Source organism: Apodemus sylvaticus, chromosome 12, assembly GCF_947179515.1.
Source record: "Apodemus sylvaticus chromosome 12, mApoSyl1.1, whole genome shotgun sequence".
Classification (NCBI taxonomy): Eukaryota; Metazoa; Chordata; class Mammalia; order Rodentia; family Muridae; genus Apodemus; species Apodemus sylvaticus.
The window spans coordinates 63,576,427-63,596,697 of NC_067483.1; the positions used below are offsets into that span (position 1 = coordinate 63,576,427).

General features: G+C 40.6%; 1 protein-coding gene across 1 annotated transcript in view; it reads right to left on the reverse strand.

Moving 5' to 3' along the window:
* The window catches only part of Axdnd1 (axonemal dynein light chain domain containing 1), a 73,439-nt gene that overhangs the window by 32,389 nt on the left and 20,779 nt on the right, over positions 1–20,271 (reverse strand). The window contains exons 10-15 of the mRNA XM_052199924.1: positions 20,066–20,170; positions 15,510–15,630; positions 11,464–11,565; positions 10,058–10,221; positions 8,716–8,791; positions 6,738–6,972 (exon numbers count right to left, since the gene is read on the reverse strand). Of these exons, the coding sequence (XP_052055884.1) occupies positions 6,738–6,972; positions 8,716–8,791; positions 10,058–10,221; positions 11,464–11,565; positions 15,510–15,630; positions 20,066–20,170 (803 nt within the window). The remainder of the gene's footprint in view (positions 1–6,737; positions 6,973–8,715; positions 8,792–10,057; positions 10,222–11,463; positions 11,566–15,509; positions 15,631–20,065; positions 20,171–20,271) is intronic.

Genomic DNA, 20,271 nt, shown 5'->3' on the forward strand with positions numbered 1-20,271 from the left:
AATTTATTAGCTCTATTAGTTTTGTAGTAGAGTCCTTGGGGTGTTCTATAAATAAGCTCATGTGGTGATTTGAATATGCTTGGCCCAGGAAGTGACACTATTAGGAAGTGTAACCTTGTTGGAGTGGGTGTGGTCTTGTTGGAGGAAGTATGTCACTGTGGGGGTGGGCTTTGAGACCCTCCTCCTAGCCATGTGGGAGCCAGTCTTCTCCTGTTTGCCTTCAGGAGAAGATGTAGAACTCTTAGCTCCTCCAGTGCCATGCTGACCTAGACATTGCCATGCTCTGGTCTTGATGATAACGGACTGACCCTCTGAACCTGTAAGCCACCTCCTATTAAATGTCCTTTTAAGAGTTGCATTGGTCATGGTGTCTGTTCAAAGCAATGGAAACCCTAACTAAGATAGCTCACATCTCCTGCAACCAGTAACAACTGAGTTCCTCCCTTTCTAACCTAAATACATTTATTTCCTTCTCTGTTCTGTTGATGTGGTATGTATATTTGTGCATGTTGAGCCATCTTTGCTGGGAATGAATTGTACTTGATCATATTAATTCATTCTTGTATGTAGCCCAGGCTAGCCTTGAACCTCTGGGCTCAAACAATATTTTTATCTCCCTTTCTCAAGGGACTCAAGGCATTTGTCAGTGAGTCTGAAAGTGGGGAATAGCCTTGATTTGCACTGGCACATGACAACTTCCTGAACAGAGCACCAGTCATGTAGGCACTAAGATCAACAATTAATAAACGGATCCTCTACAAAAATTGTGGTATATTTACACAATGGAGTACTATTCAGCCATTAGAAACAATGAATTCATGAAATTCTTAGACAAATGGATGGAGCTGGAGAACATCATACTAAGTGAGGTAACCCAGTCTCAAAAGATCAATCATGGTATGCACTCACTGATAAGTGGATATTAGCCGAGAAACTTTGAGTACCCAAGACATAATCCACATATTAAATGATGTCCAAGAAGAATGGAGGAGTGGCCCCTGGTTCTGGAAAGACTCAGTGCAAGAGTACAGGGGAATTCCAGAACAGGGAAGTGAGAAGGGGTAGATGGAGGAACAGGGGGAGGGAAGAGGGCTTATGGGACTTGCGGGGAGTGGGGACCCAGAAAAGGGTTAAATCATTTGAAATGTAAATAAAAAATGTATCAATAAAAAAAAGAAAACTAAATAAATAAATGGATCCTCATGAAACTGAAAACCTTTTGTAAGGCAAAGGACACTGTCAAAAGGACAAAACGGCAACCAACAGAATGAGAAAAGATGCTCACCAACTCCACATCTGACAAAGGGCTGATATCCAAAACATATAAAGAACTCAAGAAATCAGACATCAACAAACCAAACAACCCAATTAAAAACAGAGTTCAGATCTAAGCAGAGAATTTTTGACAGGGGAATCTCTAACAGCTGAGAAACATTTTAAAAAATGTTCAAGATCCTTAGTCATCATAGAAATGCAAATCAAAATGACTCTGAGAGTCCATCTTACATTTGTCATAATGTCTAAGATCAAAAACACAAGTGACAGCTCATGCTGGTGAGGATGTAGCGCAAGGGGAGCACTCTTCCATTGCTGGTGGGAGTGCAAAGTTACACAGCCACTTTAAAAATCACTATGGAAAATTTTCAGAAAATTTGGATTAATCTACCTCAAGACCCCAGTTCTGCCACTCCTGGGCATATGTCCCAAGGATGCTCTACTATACCACAAGGACATTATCTCAACTATATTCATAGCAGCTTTATTTGTAATATACAGAAACTGGAAATAACCTAGCTGTCCCTCAACTGAAGAATGGTACTAAAGAAAATATGGTACATCTACACAATGGAGTATTACACAGCTATTAAAATCAATGACATCTTGAAATTTGCAGGCAAATGGGTGGAACTAGAAAAGATCATCATGAGTGAGGTAACCCAGACCCAGAAAAGCAAACATGGTATGTACTCACTTATAAGTGGATATTAGCCGCAAAATAGATAAAGGACAACCATGCTACAATCCACAGATCTGGAGAAGCTAAGCAAGAAGGAGAGAACAAGGGAGGGATGCATGACTCTCACTATAAAGGGGAAATAGAATAGAAATCCCAGGTGGATCAGGGAGGGGTGGAAATCGGAGAGATCAGGTGTAGGGAACAGAGGGAGAGAATACTGGGAGAAACAACTGGAATTGGAGGGCATCTCTGGGAAGAGCTAGAAACCTAGTACAATGGAAACTCCTAGTAATCTACAGGGGTATCACTAGCCAAGACTCCTAGCAGTGGGGATATGGAGGGGGAACCAGCAATCCTGTAACCAGGCAAGACTTCCAGTGGTACTAACCAAATCATAAAAGTTTCAACCTACAAATTATCCTTCTTACAAGATGTACTGGGGTAAAGGTGACACAGAAATCAGGAGAGGGCCAAGCAATGACTGGCCCAGCCTAAGACCCATGCCCTGAGAGGAAGCCCACCCCTGACACTGCCTGGAGGGCCAGAAACTAGAGGCTGGACAGCCAAGAGACTCGGTAAAGAACCAAACGCAACTGGAAAGAAAAGATCAATAAAATGATTCCTAATGCTATTCTGCTATACTCATAGACTGGTGCTGTCTTAGTTAGGATTCTGCTGCTGTGAACAGACTCCAGACCAAGGCAACTCTTGATAAGGACAACATCTAATTGGGGCTGGCTTACAGGTTTAGAGGTTCAGACCATTATTATCAAGGCAGGGGCATGGCAGCATCCAGGCATGAACGGCACAGGAGATGCTGAGAGTTCCTCATCTTCATCTGAAGGATGCTAGAAGACTGGGACTCTCAGGGCTAGGGTCTCACTGTCCACCTCTACAGTGATACACTTCCTCCAACAAGGCCACACCTCCTCCAACAAGACCACACCTCCTAATAGTGCCACTCCCTGGGCGGGGCATATTCAAACCACCACAGGTGCCTACCGCAATTGACATCAGAGAGACTTCACCCAGCAACTGATGGAGAATCCTGCTGAAGAAGGGGAAGGAGGATTGCAGGAACCAGAAGGGTTAAAAACAGCACAGGAAAAAACAAAGAAACACAGGGCAGTGGTGGCGCATGCCTTTAATCTCAGCACTTGGGAAGCAGAGGCAGGCGGATTTCTGAGTTCGAGGCCAGCCCGGTCTACAGAGTGAGATCCAGGACAGACAGGAAAAACCTGTCTTGGAAACAAAAAACAAAATACATAATAATAATAATAATAATAATAATAATAATACCAAAGAAACAAAAAAACACAAAATCAACAAACTTGGGCTCACAGGTTGGGCTCAGGAAGAAACTGAACCTTCCACACAGGGAACCTCCATGGGACTGACCTAGGCCATCTACACATATACAGTTGCGTAGCTCTGACTTCTTGTGGGACTCCTAACAGTGGGAGCAGGTGTTGTCTCTGACTCTGTTGCCTGATTTAGGGACCTTTTACCTACTACTGAGTACCCACTTATACATGGGCCTCACCTAGTCCTACTGCAACTTGCTGTGCTATGGCTGGTTGAAATCCATGGAAGGCCTACCCTTTTCTGAAGATAAATAGGAGGAATGGACGGGTAGGAGAAGTAGTTGGGAGGAGCAGAGGGGAGAGGAGGGAGGGGAAACTGCAGTCAGGATATTAAAAATAATACAAAAATAAAACTGTTTTTAATGTGCTGTTTGTATTGACAGCACACAGGTGAGGACTTCTACAATTATGTTTATTAAGGATATGAACCTATGGCCTTTTAAATTGTTTCCTGCTTGCACAGCAGGAAGAATGGCCTTACAGAATGAGTTTGAAAGAATTATATCCTCTTTAATATCCTGAAATAATCTCATGGAAAATTAATAGTAAACATTTGGTAGAAGTCTGTGTTGGTGCAACCTTTTTGTACACTGTGTGAAGGCTAGCTCTGTATATTCAATTGTTGGTTGCTGTATTGGCAGAGAGCTGAGTACTGGCCAGATTTTGTTATTAATAAGTCTCTGTGTCATTTAACCATTGGTGGGTCCAGAAAAGTCTGCAGTAAGCTATCTGGCACTAGGCCTCACTCATTCTCCATCTGCAGATACACACGTGTCTGTATGTACGGTGTGTACACGTATGGTGTGGTGCCTGCCTGTGTTTATGTGTGTACATAAAGGCCAGAGATCGGCACAAGAAACCTTCCTCAACTGCTCTCCACAGGCGTATTTTAGATAGGGTCTTTTACTGAGCCTGAAGCTCACCGGTTGGTTAGACAGACTGGCCAGGGATCCTGGAAGATCAGCATCATCACCATACCTAACTTTTTAATATGGATGCTGGGGATGGGAGCTCAGATGCTCATGCAATGCAGAAAGCGCTTCTCACGCTGAGCTAGCTCCCCAGCCTCTATGCTTTCTTAGTGAAAAAAGTTGTATCACCATCTTCCATGAAATACCTAACCTGATGAATGTGGACATATCCGACTTTAGGGTCCCTTTCATCTCCTGCTATCAGCTTACTAAAGGGCCAAAGTTAAACATTCTTGAGAGCATGTCATCTCACAAACACTAGTTAAAGGAAGGAAAATGTATAACGTGAATAGTCATTAAAGGATCTGAACCGCTAACTGTCTGAGAGATCACAAAAACTCCAGAGAGGTGGATAGTGGCCATATTTTAAAAGGTGAGTACTAATCGTGTAGGTACCTCACGTAGAGGACTAGATCTCTGCTGTGACAATAGTGCTACTTCCTGCTTGGAACATTTTCAGAAGGCTCTTCGTTCTACTGGTAAAGCAGTTTTCAGAGTTCTGCCTTACCTCTTCCAGGATGAGATTTACCGCATGCATTTGGGAGACAGCATCTAGGCCAGAGGGGGAAAGCTGCCTTACATAGCATATAGTCAATACGCTGACGGTGAAATTAGGCTTTTAAAATAATTACTGGTTTCTGACTAGGGTTAACAAGTAGTCAAATAAATCTTCCGGAAACACCTGACAGAGCCAGACACGTATAGCCACCTATATGGGAATCGGTCCCGGACGGAAGGAAACTACTGAAAGCCCACATGGATTTGGTAATCACCCGCTTCACCCTGGTGGGCAGCGAATCATCTGTTCCTTGCATCACGTACTCATGTATATGCACACATCACGTGCACAAAATTATAGCTTTCTGTCTGTAAGTAGGCCACCTAGATCTTACACCAATGAAAGCTCAACCCATGAGGAATCGACATGATAAACACACAACAGCAGAGCACCGCCATTCAAAGCCAGACCGGGAGACCATGACACAGCAATGACAGGTTACCCCAGTTTTCTGTGTTACAAAATGACTCAGCAAAGAAATAGGAGGCTTGGGTAGGTGAGAGATCTCAGCGGTTCCAGAGGACCCGGGTTCAACTCCCATATGGCAACTGACAGCCATCTGTAACCCCTGTTCAGACCTCTGCAGGCCCAACACACATGTGGTACACAGACATGCATCCAAGCCAAACCAACCAAAAGTTGAAGAGGTGATGGAATGGAAGAAAATGTTTGCAATTCCTGTGCCTGAAAAGTGATTTGTGCCCAGAATGAAAGAACTCTTGCACTTACTAGTAAAAGGACAACACACACACGTGCACACACACACACACACACACACTCACGCACGCACGCATGCATGCACGCACGCACATGAGGGCAAGCAAGCAACCTGAAAAGGTACTTTCCCAAAGAAGGTAGACAGATGGCTAAGAAGACTCATAAGAATGTTGGTATCCTTCATTATCAGGAGCATACCAATGGAGACCATGATGAAACAATATTTCACATCCACTGTCATGATGAGATGGCTACAGTGGTACCAAAGAATCAGAAACATCAGAGCCTCACAATTAATTGATACTGAGAATATAAAACTTTGTCTACCTCAGAAACAGTGTGGCAGTCTTCAGAAAGCTAAACACAGAGTCAAATAGCCAAGAGTTCCCTCCAAGAGAAATGAAGACAGAAAAGATATCAAATGTCTATCTACAGTTGAAAATATATACAAAATCAGATATATTCATTCAATGTATCAGGTCATAAAAATGATGAAAGGCCATTTGTGGTGGCAAATGCCTATAAGCCCAGCACTTGGGGGCCTGAGACATGAAAACCACAAGTTTGAGGCTAAGTTGTATCTTAAAACAAAAGGAGGAGGAGGAAGAGAAGGAGGAGGAGACGAGGACAGGGTTCAAGGTCAGTCTGGTCTATATAGGGATCTCAGGACTGTCATGGCCACATAGAGATACCCTATATAGAGAAAAGCCTCATGAGGCTATGGAGAGAAGCAGGAAAGGATGCAGGACACATTTCTCATTTCCATTAAAGTCCAAATGGAACTGTATGGGACAGGAAATGGATCTAGAAATAGGGTAGGGATGAAGGGGCAAGGGTAGGAAAGGAGACATTCAGGACGTAGGACTCCTACTGTCATGTACTTTGTAAACTCAACTGGTGCACTTTAAACCATGTGCACTTTAAACATGTGGATCATGTTGTGTATTAAAGTATATCTCAGAAAAATTGATACTCAATACATTATTTTGCTTGATAAAACTGTGAAAGTTCATACTTACATTTTAGACTTTAATTTCTAATGAACTCTGGAGTTTAATGGTATTCAACATTGTGTTAGTGTTAAGGTTCTTTACATTGTCAAGAAATTTCTTTTTTCTTTCTTTTCTTTTCTTTTCTTTTCTTTTTTTTTTTTTTTTTTTTTTGCTTACCATGGTCACCATTTATTCTTATTTCATATTCTCTGTAGAATTTGTTTATGTTTTTTATCATATCTTCCATGTACTCGTGCTCTGGTGGTAACAACCCATCCATACTTTTATGACGACTAAGTATCCCAAACCCAATGTCTGTCCAGTTTTCCTGTAAGCGTTTAATCACTTTGAGAGCGTCATATCTGGATAATAGAAAATCCCCTGTATACTTCTCTTTCTCCTCATCCAGCATCTAAAAAGAATTAATATCATTAGATTTGTTATTATTGTATCATTGTATTATTATTATTAACCAAAGTCTGCCTCGAGCGCCCATCCTCCGTGACTCTTCCGTGATTCTGGAGGCTCACGGCTGTCGTCATCGTCTGCATACTTCTTTTAAGAGAAGTTAGAGACTCTCAAATGCTCACTCGGGCAAGCACCACCAACAAACAGGTGATGCACTAAACTACCCTCCTGAGCTTCGGTTTTGGAATGTGTGAGGTGGAAATCATTAAACCTCCATCCTGAGCTGTCAGAAAGACTAAGAAGATGTGTGGGTTGCATGTTCAGCCTAACAGAGTATTTAATATACTAAATAAGAATTATTATTACCCCTAAAAAAGCACTTTTCAGTTTTATCTATACACGCCAAAACTGCCAAATAAATCTCTAAAATTTCCTGTATTTGGAAAGATAGGCATCCTCAGTCCTAAGATGATTCCCACTAAGTCATTCCAAAAGAAGAGGGAGTGGTGTGCATCTATGATCCCAGCACCAGAAGGCAAGTGTTGGAGGAACTCCAGTGTGTTCTTGGCCATGTCGTGAGTTTAAGGTCAGAAAGGGCTGCTCAAGTCCTAATCTCAAAAGCACACACATAGACAAATCATTTCTTGAGCTCTGTATGAGATTTCATTAGGCCATGAATTTGATATTCCTTCTTACATGAATTCAATGTCATTATGCATTTCCTTTGTCCCACTACTATAGCTTAACAGTAGTGTGTGTGTGTGTGTGTGTGTGTGTGTTACTAAAGCTTGAACCAGAGCCTTGATGTGTCAGGCTCAGTGGCACTATAACATATACCTGGCCATCATAATGGTGACTTTTTTTTTTCCAAGACAGGGTTTCTCTGTGTAGCCCTAGCTGTCCTGGAACTCACTCTGTAGACCAGGCTGGCCTTGAACTCAGAAATCTGCCTGCCTTTGCCTCCCAAGTGCTGGGATTAAAGGTGTGCACCACCACCATAATGGTGACTTAATTAATATAATTTATTTTAAAAGCTTGAAACTTAAAAAAATCATCCTAATAATGTGTGGAACTATAATATACACATAAGCTATAATATACACATATTTTATTGTATAACATACACAATGAAATACACCTTGGCCTTAAAAAGGGAGTCACTCCTGAAACACGAATGAACATTGAAGGCAATATGCTGAGGGAAATTAGCCATTCATAAACAGACAAATACTAGAATCATCAAATTCACGGACAGTAGAATTGTGCTGGCCAGGGTGGAAGGGAAAGCCGACACCAGGAGCTACTGTTCATTGAGAGACACTTCAGTTTGAAAGCCGGCTCATGTGACAGTGGGATTATATGCCATGCCACTGGCCTATACACTAAAATGCAAAGCTTTATGGTCTGTGTATTTCCCCATGCTTTATACAAATTAATTAATTTTAAAAGTCCCGTTTGTCCTTTCTGCAAAAGCTCTATTCACGGGGAGCAGAAGTGTTTCTTAAGTGGGAATTTGACTAAGGATCACAGGCATGCTCAGCACACAGCCCAAGTTCATTTAGCCCACAGACCCAAAACAGAACTGAAAAATGTTAACCGCATTTTACAGGCTGTTTCTTTATTTTCTGTTAGTCATCAACCTTGACCCTGCATTTTAAGGCTGGTGTGAGGCTCGGCTGTGGGTGAGAGCCGGCACTGGCACTCTGGGCAGGCAATGGGTGACCAGACTGTTTTGAGAAAGTCTTACCTTCTCATACTCCTTGAAGTCATTCAGAACTATGGTGAATGGGTTTCTCTTATTAGGGATTACAATATCTTTTCCGCTGGAAGAAGAAAAAAGCCAGAAAGGTCTCAGAACGAGGCCTGCGCAGAGGAAACCTCAAGTTCGCAGGGAGCGGCAGCATAACCTTCTTACCTCTGTCTTTCGGCGCGGGTCTCCTCCCCAGCCTTCCTCTTCAACTTCACCATTAGAAATAACAAATTTCTTATTCTAACTAACCAAGCTATGGGGCTTGAAGCCCTCAGAGTGTCTCTTTAAAGAATGAGCTCTCGTTTTGAGAAACCCAGACTGAGGTGTTCATAAGAATCCCTGCTGAGTACAACTGCCAAACACTAGAGGCTCAGACAGGAAGCCTAGCAAATACTTAAGGCAGCAGTACATGCATTGGGGTCTGTTGTCCTACGAGGCTCCCCCTCATTCTCTGACACACACAAGGAGAAAGCTGGAGGGGGTTGGGTTGGGTTGGTTTTTTTCTGTTTTTTTGTTTTGTTTTTTTGTTGTCTATTTTTATTTTTATTCTTCTATATCTTTATTTATTATTTGTTTAATATTCTGTTTGTTTTGTTTTTTGAGACAGGGTTTCTTTGTGTAAACTTGGCTGCCCTGGCACTTCCTCTGTAGACTAGGCTAACCTCAAACTCAGAGATTCATATGCCTCTACCTCTGGAATTAAAGGCATGTACCACCACTGCCTGGCTATTTGTTTAATCTTTTTAAATAACAAAATAATGTCTTTTTTGAAGCTTGAAGGTCATTTTTATTAGAGCTTGTTTCAAGCTCTAATAAAAACAAGCAAGCAACCTGAAATTCCCAACAGCTGCTGACAGGAAAAAGACAGAGGAGAGAGGAGAAAGATTTTTTGGAGCTAGGCATGGAGATTGTCCAACAGCTCTAGGAGCAGGGGAGGGCAGGAAGGAGGAAGAAAAGAAGGATGAAGAGGAAGAGGGAAGGAAGGAAGGAAGGAAGGAAGAAAGGAAGGAAGGAAGGAAGGAAGGAAAGAAGGAAGTGTGGGGAAATTCTAATTAATGTTGAAATCTGCCAATAGCCTCTGGGCTTGGCACAATATGGAAGACTCCCATCCTCCTTCAATCTGGAAAACTCACAGATGTTTAACACTGGAAAGGACCTGTGTTCAAGGTCTGTATAAAAAACATCACTCTGGGCCAGTAATGAATGTTCTTACCTCTCCCAAACTCTAATTACTAACTAATTACTAACAAACTTATTAAGTTAGTAATTAGTGATGGGTTGGCTGAGTTACCAAACATAACGCAATAAGATCAGGAAAGCCAGGTTCCTGCGGACCCACATGTTGTTGTTGAAGAATTCCTGCCATTTGATGAGCCCAGCCTTCACAAGTTGTGATTTTTCTTTTGTAGATTCCTCCGTGTGTTCCACATCCTGCTTAAATTTGTTCACTAACTTTTTCCATTTTTCTGTCAGCTTCTCCACCATTCCAAGGTCTCCAGTGTCCTAAAACGCACAGAATCAAGGTATTCACTTATCCAGGTGTTACTGATTTCCATGTACCAGGCCTTTATTAATAGTGAATTACTTAAAAAAAAAATTCACAGGAAGTGGGTCAAAAGTTGAGAAGATGTTTTTCTTTTTAAACAACATTATGGTAATGGCTTCCTGTGCCACATGTTATCAGGAACAAGGGTTTTTTTTCTCTGCAACATGAACCTAGTTTCCCCACAGAATTTTTGCAAAGGCAAGGACAGGAACTGGTAAGCCAGGCAGAACCAAATGTGAATTCTAGATAGTGACATTATTTAATCTAAAGTATATATTTATTATCCATAAAATAAAGACCCTACTAGATAGAGGATTATGTTAACAGTTAGGTGACAGGAGCTGGAGATGTGACTCAGTAGTTAAGAAGGCTTACTAATCTGCAGAGGGTTGATCTGGAGTTCTGTTCCCAGCACCCATATGGGGTGACTCACTAGCGCCTGTAACTGCAGTTCCAGGGTATCTGATGCCCTCTAGTGGCCTGAGGGCACCTGCACACACATGCTACACAAACTCACACAGGCACACACACGTACATAAATTTAAAAATAAATATTAAACAAAAATAGTCAAATGACTGGAAAGTGTTCCTCCCTCAGAGCCCCTCCTACTCTCCAGAGTTCTTTCTCAAATCTCCGTACTAAATCTGTGTTTGCTATGTTCAAAAGGGAGGGGCCTAATGACTCACGGGTGTGAGGGTGACTTGGTGAAAATGCACTAAGTGCCAGTTCATTTGCTCCATTGGAGATGAATAAATTTTCTCATAAATTATTAGTATCAATAATGTTTCCTTCTTCTTCCTCCTTCCTCCTCCTCCTCTTCCTCCTTATCTTTCTCTTCTCTTTCTCTGTAGCCCAGGCTAACCTCAAACTTGTGATCTTCCTGCTTCAGCCTCCTGAGTTCTGAGGTTACACGCATGATCACAACCCAACCACCACCTCTTACTTCTCTTTTAGCTTAAACACTAATAAATGAATAACTCTGGAGTGTTGGTAGATTTAGTTATACTTTTTATTACAGTGGAAGGCAATGCAATAAAGATCCCCCTTTCCTTCCCTTATATTTCTCATTCTACCCACAATAAAGCAGTAAGTATATAACTGTACTTAAGAATCTACAGATTTGGCAGGGCCAAGCCTATGGCTTTAACACATAACACGTACATCATTTTAATCATGACTTAGGTAAACTGGGATTTACCTTGGATGACAGCATTATAATGAAATGCTTAGCATATTTATTCCAGCCTTTTTCACTAAGGTAGAGTTTTTTAGCCAGTATAACTCTATTTCTTTCAATTACCTATAAAAAAAAAAGTGCTATAATCAGGAACCTAAAACAACTTTTAAACACTAAAATTTACTTGTAACATTTTTACATATCAATTTTTATCAGTATTACTTCAATCAAAATTTCTAGTTAAATAAGTAATTTGCACCATAAATTTATACATTTCTAAAACTATTGAACTGGAAGTACATCACAATTCAAGACACATGGCCAAGAGGGAAGACCACAAGCTGTTATCCAGATAAAGAAAATTCAGACTAATCTTAACAGAGAGAAAAGCGTCAGAATTTCACAAAGATAATAATAGAATACCTGAAAATTGTCAAGAAAAATAAAAATACAGCCCAGTAGATAAATGTGAGGGCCTGACTTCAAATACCCAGAACCCAGAGAAAGCCAGCATAAGAGTACACTTCTGTACCCACGGCACTCCTACAGCAAGGAGAGAGCTGGGTGCAAGAAAGCCCCTGGAGGGTGGGCAGACCATGCCCAAGATGACTGGCCCCCAAGCCCTTCACAGTGCCACTGTGCTACTATTAGTGCCTGCCTTTTCACACACAGACAGACACACACACACACACACACACACACACACACATCATACACAGACTCATACAAACTCACACATATGCTCATGCACACAATTTTAACATAAATTAATTCAGGAATTGGGTAAAAGTGTTCAGTGTCACCGCCCTTTTTTCAATACAGTGGGTAAAGTCTTTGATAGAGCGGTAAGAAGGGAAGAAATAAGAGAAAGATATCAACGTGTCCCTACTGCAGATGACCCACACTGTCCCCTGTATGACAGATGTGCTGACTTGAGTGAGAATGGCCCCCACAGGCTCATATGTTTGAACACGTGGTCTCCAGCTGTTGGAACTGTTTGGGAAGGATTAGGAGGTGTAGCCTTGTTGGAAGAGGTATATCACTGTCTTATTTTTGTTTCACCACCCAGGACATGGCAGATGTCTGATAATAACAGGTACTCAAAGTTTACTATAAAATGAAAATTTTCCTTAGTTTAAAAAAGCCTAATACATAATTGTTAAAAATCAACTTTTAAAGTAAAATTTCAAAATTCTCATCAATACTAAATTCCAGCTCACAAAAAAAAATCAGTTGTGATTAGCCTGTGTTTTATCAATAGATATAGTACATGTACATAATTTTATGTATATAAGATAGTCTTAATTGAAAATATATTTTATACTTGTAACGGAATGTATAAATGTATATTTGCAATATATTATTCTAAAACTTACTTTTTCACTTGTAACCATCTTTCTATGTCTATAACAATTTTTGTTGATGTTGTTTTATTTAATTTGTACTTATTGATTATGCATGTACTTGTGCCATCATAGAAGAATCTGAAGGGGTTGGTTCTCTCCTTCCACTATGTAGGACCTGGATATTAAACTCAAATCATTAGGTTCACTGGCAGGTCCATCTGTCTCAGGTGGCCCGGGCTGGCCTTGAACTTGCTATATAACTAAGGATGATTTTTGTTGTTGGTTTTTGTTTTTGTTTTTGTTTTTATTTTTTGGATTTGGGTTTTTCAAGACAGGGTTTCTCTGTATAGCCCTGACTGTCCTAGAACTCACTCTGTAGACCAGGCTGGCCTGGAACTCAGAAATTCTCCTGCCTCTGCCTCCCAGAGTGCTGGGATTACAGCGTGCACCACTATCACCCGACTTTTTTTTTTTTTTTTTTTTTTTTTGGATTTTTTTTGGATTTTGAACTTCTGATTCTTTACCTCCCAAGCACTGGGACTGAAAGCATATACCATATCATTTATCTTTACTTATTTTTCTTTTGCTTGGATAACTACAATTTATTCCCTTGCTGGTAGCTTATTAATTTTATTTCAATATCTTTGTGACCATAAGCAATATCACAATTAATAGCCATATCCTTATTCACTTGCACTAGTATTTCTCAGGAATGTATTCTTGTCAATAGAATTTCTTGGTTAAAGGGCCTCAGATTTAAAATACCAGTTCTCACCATATGATGGGGTTACATCCAAATAAACTCATCATAAATTGAAAATACATAGATGCACTTTATCTACCAAGTACATTGTAGCCTAGCAACTTAGTGCACTGCAGAGTATGGGCTGAGTGTAGCAGTGTAACTATGTGCCAAGAGCATCCTACTGTATGTATATTGTATTGTATATTGTAAGACTAGAACAAAAGTCAAAATTTGAAGCACGGCTTTGATTCTGTCCAGCATCATTAATCTGAAAATCAAATCCTGAGTCAAATCATCTTAACGGCTATGCGGTATTGTCCAATAAATCTCCAAAACAGTTGTGCCACTATATATTGCAGTCATAAGTATATGGACGCACCCATGCTTATCATCTGTTTAATGGCTGTGAATATGATAAGCCCTGTGATCTAACTTCTCTGCGTTTTACAGCTTGTTATTAGTGATGCAGGAAAGCTTTTATTTATTTATTAGCCACTTGAATTTTTTACTCTGAAGGATCTGTTCATACTGCTTTATTTTTTCATTTTAAAGTGTGTTCATTAGATTACTTTAGTTTTATTAACTGCATATATATGTGTATATTATTAAAGGCTTAAAAACTAATAACCTGCAAGTCACTAAATTTTTAAATCATATATAAGTATTTCAAGACTAAAATATATACATGCCATATATATATATATATATATATATATATATATATATATATATATATATATACATATATATCAACATTTTCTTCTAGTCTGTTATATATTTTTGTTTCTGGTGACTGTTATCTAATAGAACATTTTAATTTCAAAGTTTCCTTTCGTGTCATGGTTACAACATGACTTCCTCATCTCAGTATTATAAAAATATTCATTTATACTTATGACTGACTCTAATACATTTATGTCACGGTTTTTGTATTTTAAGTTTTAATCTTTTCTTGGACTTAAACCCAAGTAAGAAAGTCTTGATTCCACTGCCTTAGGACACCTGTACATTTTGATAAGAATTTCTTCTGCATTTTCATCCAAATAACTGACAAACTCCACACGGTGCAGTCCTAGAGAGAACTTTAGTTCAAATCCATCATGGAGGCTGTCTGTACAGAGAGCCCAGTGACCTGCCATCAGTGACATTTTGAACCAATCCAGTTGTATCTGGTCTTTTGTGTTTGTTTGTTTAATTTCCTATGGGTCATAATTCAGACCCAGTTGATACCGACGGGTCCTTAGTGTCAGAATAGAGGGCCAACACATACACATTTTGAAATGTAGACTGTTGTGGAATTTCTACCACCACAAAGCATTGCCACCATGTTTATAGGTTTCCCTCATTCAATTTACTGGCCAAGGTACCATAACCAGTGTGACATGACGCTCAAGGACCCTAATATGATTACATGAAATGAAAAGGTAAGAGTTCCCCTTCATCGACATTAGAATTGGTATTTGTTAGCAATACTAGCTTTTCTAAGGAATTAGTGTATCTACAAATTGACATGTATTACATTTATAAGTCTTAATATATGCCCAAAATAAACAAAAATAAATTATAGTTCTAGTTTGTAAGTTCCAGTTAAAGAAAAAAAAAAGCCAAAATTGTATAATAGCTAGTTACAAACAGAGGGGGAAGAAGCTTTTCATCTTCAGTGCCCACAAAACCTATGATCTTCATCAAAAAAAAAAAAAAAATACACCTCCTTCTTCTTGTACCTTCTGTATGGTTTTTTTTTTTTTTTTTTTTTTTTTTTGGAAAATTATCAAATAGGCTGGGCAGTGGTGATGCACACCTTTATTCCCAAAGCTCAGGCAGGAAGATCTCTGTGAGTTTGAGGCCAGACTGGTACATGAATGAGTTCTAGGACAGCCAGGGATACACAGAGAAACAAAACAAAGCAAAACAAAATTGCCAAACGAAGCCTCAGCCAATACAGAAGTCTGAGTTACAAATGCAGATGAACGAACCTTTAGGGCCAGCTCGTATGTGGCTGAGCTCCAAATGTCTCTCTCCGCCATTAAGAGTTTAATATCACTCTCCATCCTTCCTCTCTGCATTGTGTATAAGTCATGGTAGTCTTCTACTATTCTGAAAGAAAAGTAAGACGTATCTGTTTAGATGCCTTGAAAATAGTTATGAAAATAAGCATTCTTTTCCTTTAAGCCCCTTCATAAAGTAACCATGACATATTTGATATATATATATATATATATATATGTAACATTTTTAGATTGAAATTTTAAAAGTTCACATTTTATTTACAAATATGATAGCTGTGATAAAAATAATAATAAGTCCAATGTATAAACACCTAAACTCCTAAACACCATTGTATCCAATGAAAATTTCAGAATAATCCCCAGGAGAGACCTGGATGGGTAAAAGCACTTGCCTTGCAAGCCTGGTGGTCTACCAGAGTTCAGGAGCCCAGGAACAACATTAAAGGCCAGATGAAGTAGCAAGCATCTACCCTCAACATGCCAAAAGCGAGACAGGAAGCAGCACTACCTGGAAGTCTGCTCAGTAGACACCGTCAAGTAATTATAATTAGCACAGTGGCAGAAACAACAGAGACCCTGGCTCGACCAGGGTAGAAGGCAAAAACTAACCCTGTAACTTGTCCTCTCTCTTCCACATGTGTGCTTGTGTATGCATGAGTGTGGATTCTTTTTTAAAGGCCTGAAGCCTAATAAATTGTAAAGTACTAAAATTTTTAATCATATAATTAGCCCAAGATTTAAAAAAAAAAAATTCCCTCACAGCCACTCAGGTTTATGTGTTGGAGTTATCACAGAGAAAGGAGCTTCAGTTGGGGAAGTGTTTCCTTGAGATCAGTTGTGGGGCATTTTCTCAGTTAGGGATCAAGTGGGGCAGGGCCCCTTGTGGGTGGTGCCATCCCAGGGCTGGTAGTCTTGGGTTATGTAAGAGAGCAGGCTGAGCAAGCCAGGGGAAGCAAGCCAGTAAGGAACATCCCTCCATGGCCTCTGCATCAGCTCCTGCTTCCTGACCTGCTTGAGTTCCAGTCCTGACTTCCTTTGGTGATGAACAGCAAAGTGGAAATGTAAGCTGAATAAACCCTTTCCTCCCCAACTTGCTTCTTGGTCATGATGTTTGTGCAGGAATAGAAACCCTGACTAAGACAATGTGTAATTAAATATCTTGTCCTGGTTGGTTTTTATGTCAGCTTGACACAAGCTAGAGTCATCTGAGAAGAAGTAACCTCAGCCTAGAAGATGCTCCTTATGACAGGGCTGCTGGCAAGCCACTAGGGGCATTTTCCTAATTAGGGATTGATATGGAATGGCCCAGTGCATTATGGGTGGGGCCATCCCTGAGCTGATGGTCCTGGGTTCTGTAAGAAAGCAGGCTGAATAAGCCAAGAGGAGTCCACCAGTAAGCAGCAAACCCTCCATGACCTCTACATCAGTTCCTGCTTCCAGGGTCCTGCCATGTTTGAGTTCCTGCTTTGGCTTCCCTCAGTAGGCTGTACTTAGGGTCTGTGGGCCAAATTAACCCTATCCTCCCCACATTGCTTTCAGCCACGGTGCTTCATCGCTCCCTCTTATAGTTGTTTTCGTGACTGGCAGACCATACCTTTCTCTTCTAAATGACACCATTGCCTCTCTCAGGATTAAAAGCACTCTGATTTTAGCCAAAAGAAGCTGTTGGGGCTGGCAGAATGGCTCAGAAGGTAAACCTGCTGCCAAACCTGACAATCCAAGTTCAACCACCAGGACACACACACACACACACACACACTCACTCACTCACATCAATCAGTCAATACATGTGGGCACACACACACACATCAATCAGTCAATACATGTGGGCACACACACACACATCAATCAATCAATACATGTGAACACACACACACACATACACACATCAGTCAATCAATACATGTGGACATGGACACACACACACATCAATCAGTCAATACATGTGGACACACACACACACACTCACACAACATCAATTCATCAGTACATGTGATGAAAGAATAACCACAGAAGTTACAAAGTGACTGTGGTGCTTTAAATGACCCCATAGCCTCATAAGTTTGGATGCTTGGACATAATAGTGGCACTGTTAAGTGGCCTTGTTGGAGTGGGTGTGGCCTTGTTGGAGTGGGTGTGGCCTTGTTGGAGTGGGTGTGGTCTTATTGGAGGAAGTGTGGTCACTACAGGGTGGGGATTTAAGGTCTTAGAAGCTCAAGATAGGCAGGCGGCTATCTGTCTCTCTGTCTCTCTCTCTGTCTGTCTCTGTCTCTGTCTCTGTCTCTCTCTCTCTCTCTCTCTCTTTCTCTTCCAACCACCTGCAGATGTGGGATCTCAACTCCTTCTCCAGCCCCATGACTGGCTGTGTGCCACCACGCTTCCTACCATGATGATAATGGACTAAACCTCTGAACTGTGTGAGTCAGGCCCAGTTAAACGTTGTCCTTTAAATGGTTTCTGTGGTCATAGTTTCTCTTCACAGAAAGAGGACATTAACTAAGACAGTGACAAATAACATTTTTCTCATTGATGTTAACTTTGCTATAAGAATTAAAGTGCAGAGACACAGAATTGTATTCTTGGGGAAAGTCAGGAACCATCACTTCAGATCTTCTTCCGTGTGCTCAAAATAATTGAGAGGAAAGTCATAGTCGGCCAAACACAGAAAGATTCCTGGAACTGTCCCTTCAGGATATGTTTCCCTTTCTACCCGGCAAGTAGTGAGTGTGTAAAGAGAATGAGTAGGCTATAAAAGAGCAAGACTGGGGACTGAAGAGACGGCTCAGCCGTTGAGAGCACTTGCTCCTGTTTAGTTCCCCCACTCAAACAGTGGCTCACCACCTTCTGTAACTGCAGCTCTAGGGTATCTGACACCCTCTTCAAGGCTTCACTGGCCCTGCACACGCACAGACATACCTGCAGGCAAAACACCAACACACATAAATAAGATAAAATAAAGTAAAATGGTTTTAAAGTTGGAGAGCAATAGAGGAAGAAGCTGCACTGAACTCTGGCTTCCATACATATATACACAAGCAATCACAGACATACAATACACATGTACCACATGCACACACAGGCATCACAGACATACACATATAGATGCAACACACACAGGCATCGCAGACATACACATACACATGCACCACACACATACAAAGGTAATTACAAACACACACATACACATGTACCACACACACACACACACACAGGCATCACAGACATATACATGTACCACATACATACAGAGGTAATTACAGACACACACATACACATGCACCACACACGCACACACACACACACACAGGCATCACACACATACACATGTACCACATGCACACATTTTTTTTAATTTAAAGAATTGAAAGTTTTTGGAAAAAGGAGTGAGAAAAGCATTTCACACTGTTATCTTTAGATTTAGTGAATTTATTAGTTTTAATTGTGCTTAATAGATGTATTTGTGATTAACTCTGAGTCACCAATTATGCACTGGTGTCATATTAAGGAAAGGAGTAAAAACCCTGCCCTTTGGAGTCAGTTAACCAAGAGCAAATCCAGACTTAAATTCTCTATTTCATGCAAGCTGTGTCTTCTATTCTGTCTGTATGTGGTATAAGTCTGGATCTGGATCTGCCTGACAGCTGTCTGTGAATCTGTCCCTATGTCTATGTATGTTTGTGTGTGTGTGTGTCTGTCTGTCTGTCCATCTGTGACTAACAAAAAGGTTTGTTTTATACTTACTGAATAGCACAGACAACATCCCACAGAGAAGGAACAGGACACTTTATAGAAATCTTTAACAGAGTTTTACAAGGGACTAAGTCACTGACTCCAACTAATACCAAGTGACCCAGACAACAAACAATACTATAAACATCATTGTTTATCAGCCAATATCTATAATGGATATTCATCTTAGAAGATTGCTTTCAATCTCTTTGTTTTTCCAACAAATGATATCATAATGCATATGCATTGTTCTGCATCACAGGCATAGAAGAGTACATAATTTAAGATTACAGCCGCACACTGGTGTAAGTTGTAAATGCTCACTCCACAGGAAATCCAAGGCAAGGGAGGTTAAACTGGGAGGTTGAGCAGACAGTACGATATCAGCCTTAAGTGACCTCAAGTGTGTCACTGACTCTGGTTGCAAGGTCTAGCAAAAGCCTCCGTCTCTTAGCATACAAGCTGATACTTTCACGATAGTGCTTTGCCATGTGAATGCTCTCATTGTGTTTCAGAAACAGACACAGCTATGGTTCCTGTCACAACCGTCTGCCTTCCTGGCCTGTGTTGTTAGAGCCAGAACAGTCAAGGGCAGAATGGATGCGGCACCATCAGCTGGCCCCCTCCTAGAGCTGAAGGACTCCGTTGCACTGTCACTGTCAACCTTCCTGACAGCCCTAAGAAGCAGGTGACACACAACATGAGCTTCACATAGCGGCCACCTGAGGCCCGAACATCAACAATTAAGCCTCTCCTCTTTCCGTTATCAAGCAGTATAAACATTAGCAACTCACTTGGCATTCTTTTCTGCTTCCAAAAGAGCTTCTGCCAGGTCCTTCTGGACTTTCTCTGCTTCCTTTGTTAATTTCCTGTCATGGTCCCGAACCAGACAAAGTTCCCTGAAAAAAAAGAAAAAGAAAAAAGAACAACAACAACAAAAAAAATTCAAACTCAAAGTTGGAAACTTCCAAAAACTTTCTCCCCTACAAATCAGATTTAC